This window comes from Montipora capricornis, chromosome 14 (genome assembly GCF_036669925.1).
Source record: "Montipora capricornis isolate CH-2021 chromosome 14, ASM3666992v2, whole genome shotgun sequence".
Classification (NCBI taxonomy): Eukaryota; Metazoa; Cnidaria; class Anthozoa; order Scleractinia; family Acroporidae; genus Montipora; species Montipora capricornis.
Genome location: NC_090896.1, coordinates 7,569,161 through 7,576,660, shown reverse-complemented (window position 1 = coordinate 7,576,660; position 7,500 = coordinate 7,569,161). Strand labels below are relative to the sequence as shown.

Here is a 7,500-nt window from a genome sequence, read left to right as displayed (position 1 = left end):
GGGAGGGGGAGGATCTTTCAATGCTGGGAAAAATCAAACGAATGAGTGTTGTTTCAATACGAACGGACACGGTCGGGTGATAATCACATTTACCTAAAACAACGAGCTCAACCATCGCCTACACTAATTCAATATCTTCCTATTTCTGTTGTCGGTTTTCATTTTGTTTTTTGTCTCTTTGTTTTTTTACTAAAAGCCAACTATTCTGAGGTTGGTTCTCATTAACGGCCACGCATGCGTGAGCAACGCCGGCATGCGCATTAACTTGTCGTTGATCAGTGTGATTGATAATATAGAGATTTAGCCAAGCCTAAAAACGGAGCTCCCTGGTTATTTATTCTTACTGCCTGTAGGGTTAGTGAAAATAAAAGATTTCGAATTGTCTGCCTTTTGATGTTTCCGGTTGCTGCTTTAATAATTAAATCATTTTCTTTGCTTTCTTCTATAAAAAAATTCATTGCCTAACTATTGAATTCCACGGTACATTTTACGCTAAAAACCGATGTCGCATGAATCACAAAGCGATGACTACGATATCGGTTTTTCGAGAGAAATTTACTTTGGAATTCACCAGTTTGGCAATGAATTTTTCTTGAACCGCATGTGTTTTTAATGAAAACAAGCACACCCTCAGCGAGCGAATGGAAAAGGAAAAAAGCCATTTCAGAGTCAACTGCCAATAGTCAGCGAATAGGAATCACGCTAACGAGATCATTTACATTTTGATGTATTTCATTGAAACACGCCAGGTTGGCTTGGAACAAGAATCGGCAAAATACGGCAATGCAACCAAGACAGAAGGAACTTCAAACAAGATCCGCTCCAACACTTAAATAACGTGTAGGTTCTTTAAACAAACTCCTGAAAACGCAAGCTAGTGAAATTTCCCCCTAATTTTACGAGAACTCATTACGATTACGTGTTTATAATATAAGGGCAAAAGTTTCTTCTCACCGTCGAGGCTCATCGAAAACCAGTTGGGCAAACGGATTAAAAAGCACTTGTACGATCGCATTTTAGAGCAAAACAAACAAAAAAACAAATCAACTTTTTCTTGATGTCAAAAAGAGTAGAGTTAATTCGATTTTCATTCCTGAACAAAGGAGAAACGATTATCCACTTTTTGAAAATAACAAACGGTTTAGTGCCCAAGGAAAGAATTTGTGGAGTGACTTCTTGCACTAACTATAAGTATGAGCTATTACTGGTATTTTGTTTTGTCGTTGTCGTTCTCTTTCGGTCTCCTCTCGTTTCTGTTCTAGTCATAGGTCCTCCAGGCATCATGTAACCTTATCAGAGCGTCTAAAGATATGCCAAAAATTGCAATACAGAGAAAAAAGTAGCTCTAAGCAAATTAAAAATAAACACTCATCTTTAAGTTTACATCCTTCCTTGAATAACTTCGTAACCGCCAGTGAGGACCACAGCTATCATGATATGTCAAACTGGATTGAAACCAGCGAAAAATGCAGAAGGAAAACATTTTTCAAACCGTTTTCCACCTGAACAAGAAAATCGTTGACTGTGTAAGAACTATAGTTGATATAGCATGGCCGTGTAGCCGCGTCGAGCCACAGAAAGCGCGCGCAAAATGAAGCCTCGCTTATGTTCAGGTGAGTTAACCTGGGTTGAGCCTGCAATCCAATCGAAAACCAGTACCTGATCAGCGGTCAACTTAAAAAACACAGCTCACTTCGGTGAGCTCTACGCTTGAGCGAGCGATATGGTCACGTGAACTTGGTCAGCGGATACCTTGTTTTGACAGGTGTCAATTGATCAAAACATGTATGTCCAATGTCAAAGATGTATGCTGTAAACTAGCATGATACTGGTCACATTGACATACATGGAGGGGTGCACGTCCATACGTACGGACGATCGTGACGTCCTCAGAGCTCCGCTATAAATTTTCTTCTCGCAAGCTAAATACATTGTTAAGCAGACTGGTGGCAAGACTAAAGAAATTTATCACCTGGTTTTTTGCCTAGATATATCTTCTAAATCCCATAACTGACATAAAAAGTACTATATGGCAGTCAGTAAGGAGAATTAACATTCAGATCTTGCGTATGTTTCTTGTAGTTATGCTTGCGTTGCTTGTAGAAACTCAGGAGTTTAAGACACCGTGGTGAAGGACTTCTTGAGGGAGGGAAGTGACTCCAACACTGGCAATGGGTTCTTTTATTAGTCGGACCAGCAACGGTAACAGCAACATGACTGCTCTACTACTGTACAATCAAGGACCGTACAACAACTGGCCTCGGTTGTTCAAAAGGTGGATAACGCTACCACCGAATAAACACTACCAAACCCAATTGAATTATCCAGTGGAAAGCATTATCCAGCCTTGGAACAACTGAGGCCTGAACTACAACTACTTTTTCTGGTATAATTACAGTATTTTTATTCCAACTAGAGTCGACCTGTCAAGTCTATGTCAATCATGCGTCAAGGAACACCTGACAAGTAAAATACGCTTGCGCAGAACCTACATAAGCGTATTTTCCTTCGAGGCAACCATTCGCTCAAAATGATCTTTCACTAAAATTTCCACGTAGGTTTCGTTAAGGTTCCGTTAACACCACACAGAATCAGAAATATAACAGCTATAAAGAACAGAATACCAACCAGAGTCAAAGTTACATTCTACATCAAGACTTTTCCAGAAAACAATGTGTGAGGACTGTTACATAACAGAGTCAAAATAAAGGACAACACAGAAGGGGGGACGGGCTTACTGCTCCTCTTGGTACAAAAATTAACGCGCGTGGAAAAAGTACTGTGCCAGGACAGCTGTATGATTCCTACTTGCACCATTTTACCATTCACAAGGTATAAGAATAGTAAATTAACCCTGTGTAAAAGACTTTAGAGAAAAAGTTACCCTGATCGCAGCTACTAAATAATAACCAGAGCCCAGTTTCTTGTAAGAGCCAATTAACACCGTTGCTGAGAAACAGTCAGGAAGAGCGAAACCAATAACCTTTTCAATATCCCCCAAGTTAGCATGAAAACACCAACTTATTCAAAAGAACTTTACATTAAATGAGGTGAAACAATTTGCTTAAACAATCTTATCTATATTAAATTAAACAAATCGGACTGCCGCTACGCGGTCGTCCGACTTTTGTTAATCGCTCGTATGATTACAGACCAAATTGGACTCCGCTGAGTCCTATTACCATTATAAATTGGCATATTTAGTGGACAAAAACAATAGTTTTGCACGCTCTGCGCGAGCGGTTTTCACTTTTGTCCATTTCTTTACCGTCGTCAGCAAAACAACAACGTGAAATAGAGGTTTTACACGGCAGCCATGTTGCATAACAGGAACAATAGATTCTTTTTCCTATGGGAACAAATGTTCTTTCTACTGCAAAACATTTTCATTGTTCCTGGCATGCAATATGGCGGCCGTGAAAAACCTCTATAGCCAAATTTGATTCCTCAGAAAGAAAAAGTTGTCGCACGATTCTGTTGAAACTTTTCCTGAATGTTCCCTACTAATCCCTGTTTTGAAAACTACAATAAAAAAGATAAGTCACGGTGCTTGCTTAAGAAATGTAATGGGGCAATCTTACCCCACTGATGCCTGTACTGATATTAATCACGCTCGTTATCTTATCGGGTCAGGGTACAGTTTTCGGTAACTAAACGAGAGGGTTTTTAAAGTAACACTGGAAAAAAACACCTGATATGTAGAAAGTCTAGAGCATATGGAACACTGTCTTATATAGTTTATGAAAAAATCACTCATAGTAAAGGGAAGTCAACTCAAAACGTTTCTCGAGTCGTTGTTTTCAAGATCATCATTTACATCCTTGGGTAAGGGGCTTTGTGTACGTTTTTAGCGATATCTTTATTTTTAAGTGTTTTTGATTTAAAGGGGATAATTTGTACACCAAAATGATGCAATAAAATATATAGGTCACCATGCTCGTTTAAGAGTAAAACACCATCATACCTGACTATCTCGATTATCGTAGATCGAAACAAAAAAAATTCAACATGTTCTAGGAATGCGTGCGCTTATTCGCAAAGAATTATGGGTCATTCACAACTTCTCTCACGTGTTTGAGAACTGTTTTATCCTGTACGATTGACTTTCGCCATATTTACAATGTATATATATTGACACACAATGTATAAATATTGACACACCATATGCACAGTACAGGATGCGCAGTGCAATACTTAGGAATCACCTTGAGGACAAATTTCACTTTCTTCCCTAAATTAAGTGCCGTTGCGACCAGTGTCACTTTTAAGGAACTACCACACCCGTGTCATAATAAAAAGGTTGAAATAGTCACATATTGGTTACAATTACGCGAATTTATATTTTGCGATGACGTTCTCGTTCCTGTGGCCGTTGTCGTTGCTTGATCTCCCTAATAAGAGATCTTTTGGCGGCGATGACGTATAATGAAAATCCCTATAGCGGGATGCCATCTGTAAGCAAATTCGTCTATATGGCCCAAAGTTCACGTAATTAGATGTATGCCCCTTCTTTAACATCACTCATGACTATTAATCTCAAAAAGTTCCCCTAAACTCTGCTCTTCAATTAAAGATCCAGGGGCGGATGCAGTAATTCCAGAAAGAGGGGGCCGAAGAAATTGCGGCGAGAGCGCACCCCCGTCCCCCCTCCCCCTCCCACATGCCCTCTATCTGAAAAATTATTTGTGTCCAGTCTTTTTCGTCTTTTCATACAATAGAGAAAAGCCTGTTACATTTAACATGTTCCTCGGATTTTTAAAAAGCAGCGAACTTTTTATCATAATTTTTCACATTTGATATGTATTATATATTCTTTTTTTTCATACGTGATGTACATCTAACTATATGTAACTATCTAACTATATGCAACTGAACTAATCATTTTCTAAAGTGAAACTGCCATGCCCTGTGAAAATTATTTTCCATAGACCGAATATTGGAGTTGTAAGCTCCCGGGTATGGACTCCTGAGTGTCTCTAGTTTACTAAGAAGTCCTTTCTGAGTATTAAGTAACCATTTTAGTCGTCTGTCTTGGTCTAGATATTTTTAGTTACCCTGAGAGTCAGATTGAGATTGACTGAAACATAGTCGAGATGGCCGCTGCCCTGTGTCGCATAAATAGGGTGAGAGGTAATATACGCCAATCTGAGTTCCTGCTAGTATACAGCACGCTCGTCGGGGTAGTCTTCGGTTGCTACGTAAGTAACTACACGTGTCTGATTAATTGTCTTCTCGGGCGGCCAAAGAAAAAATTACTTGAGTGGGCTTTCTTAGTTTTGTAAAGTTAAATAGATCACTTCAATGGACTTGCAGTTAAAGTAAAAAACAATTTTACTGGGAACTTTTTATTCTTAACAAGGTTTGCTTGCTGGGAAACTATGATTCTTACAAGACCGTATAAAAAACAATTTTCTGGTTGTAGACGTGAAACTATATAATAGAGCTTGCTGGCAACAAAAGTCGATACCACTCTGCTCACTGGTGCTGAGGAACGGCTCTTTTTTTTTCCCCACGGTAGTTAATTATTACACACAGAGTACTCCACATGCTGTAAAAGGTCATTAAACATTACATACCAGATTTTTACAAGATGTTGTCGTTAAGCCCTCTTAAAAATTTCATTCAGACTGTTTGAGGAGGCAATCAAATGATTTCTAGTGAAATTTGGAATAATTATTGACATGCATGAGTAGATTTTTCAAAGGCTAGCAAAATGATTCGACTGACATGTTGGGTAAAGGCACTTTTTGTACTCTTTGAGAATTTTATACTTATGCTTAGTTCTTCCAAACTGCACGCAAAATAATTTGACTACTTGGTAATAACATTTAATTTCAACTTTCTGCACCGCTGCTTGGGATGTGCTCTCAGCCAATCAGCATGCTGAGACTTTTGGATGTATATTATTAGGACAACGATAATATTGAAACACGATGAAAGTGCAAATATTTCTGTCTAATTAAAATTTCTCTTGAGCTACATGTATCACTGGCTTTTCCACCCTCTCCTCCAACTGAGTCTGGTTGCTAAAATGATTATTCACGTTTGTCTTTCAACTTATTAGACTTCTAATTGAAAGAAACTTTGTAAGCATAACAAAAGACTACTGCTACGTGCTGCGCAATGTTTAGGGTAGACCAGAAGAAATGTTGTGTTTGCTTTTTAATAATGCATTTCACGTGTATATGTAAGATAAGTTGGATACAGTAACAATCAAATTGGGTCAGTTTTAGTCAAGCTTGACTAAAGGTTGCTCTTCTGGTAAATTTCTTCAAAGAACCAACAAAACAACTGGTGAAACCAAGTATTCTTGCTTAGTTGACCAAGTGTGTATACTAATTATTTCCAACTTTTGAGGGAAAAGATTGATGCCATTATATTAACTGTCATCTCTGAGTGGGTCAACAGCTACTTGCAGAATAGATGTCTCCATCAGTTAGCTCTACTGATGACCGTTGAATCTCAACATTATCTTTAGTCTCAAACTCTGGTACTGGCCCATACTCATCAGTACCATATCATGCCGGATCAATCGCTTTTTGATCCTTCTTGATTCGCATAGGTAATCACTTGATTTTGAATGCAATTTGGAATAAATAAGCATGGGTGATTTTTTTCAATGATGAACAAAATTTGTAGTCTTTGAAAAAACTTGTTCGTGCTCGGCTTACGTGTTCCAAATTGCACGAAAGCAAATCATGCGATTATTAATAATACAGTATATATGTTGCCTAGTAACCGACCACTTCAGTTTAAAACTGCTATAATTTTCCTTCCTTAGCCGCAAGAGCCGTGAAATTTGGCCCTGCCGATAACTTTAGTCTGTAATATGATGAAAACAAGATTTGCGTTTTCACTTTCGTTTACGTGGTGAAACAGATTGCTGCCCAGTATCCGACCACAGGAATGACAACGTATTTAAACGTCACTTTCGGCGGGGAAGAGATGTTTTTCCCTTTGCTCTTGCAAAGTACTTTTGCATTAGAATTTGGGAAATATGAATCGATTTACAAACTGTGCAACGTGAAAAAAACTGAATGCGGTGTGAAAGCAACACACGGAAAATAATTTCGCTCGAGATATCAATGAAGAAAATATCAGAATATCATTACACTAAACCCAGATCAATAACCACTTAATGACTGGCCCCACAGGAAACAGTGAGTTTTGTTTTCCCTCAACCCTCAATGTTCCCCTCAACATTGCGGCTCAAGGGGAAACAAAACTCACTGTTTCCCGTGGGGCCAGTCTTTAAGTGTTTTGTTATACCTCCCAACTCAAAATACAACAATACCTCGGATTTTTACACGGAATTTGCCGCTGTTTCAAAGCTGCACGACCTTATCACGTGCGAGTCGAAAGTTCAAGTCGTTGTTTCCCTAGGGAGTTAGTGAGGTTTGACCCATGACACGTTCTCTTCCAATCGGAAAACGTATTTGAGTTGGGAGGTAAAACAATGTACACTTAATGTATGGTCGCGAGGAAAACAGTTAATTTTGT

At 38.7% G+C, this 7,500-nt stretch overlaps 1 protein-coding gene across 1 annotated transcript in view; it reads left to right on the top strand.

Annotated features, from left to right (window-relative positions):
* LOC138032942 (loricrin-like) overlaps positions 1-373 on the top strand; it is a 13,339-nt gene extending 12,966 nt beyond the window's left edge. The window contains exon 6 of the mRNA XM_068880665.1: positions 1-373. This exon is cut by the window's left edge and continues 244 nt beyond it. Within this exon, the coding sequence (XP_068736766.1) occupies positions 1-97 (97 nt within the window). The 3' untranslated portion in view covers positions 98-373.
* Positions 374-7,500: the final 7,127 nt, after the last annotated feature.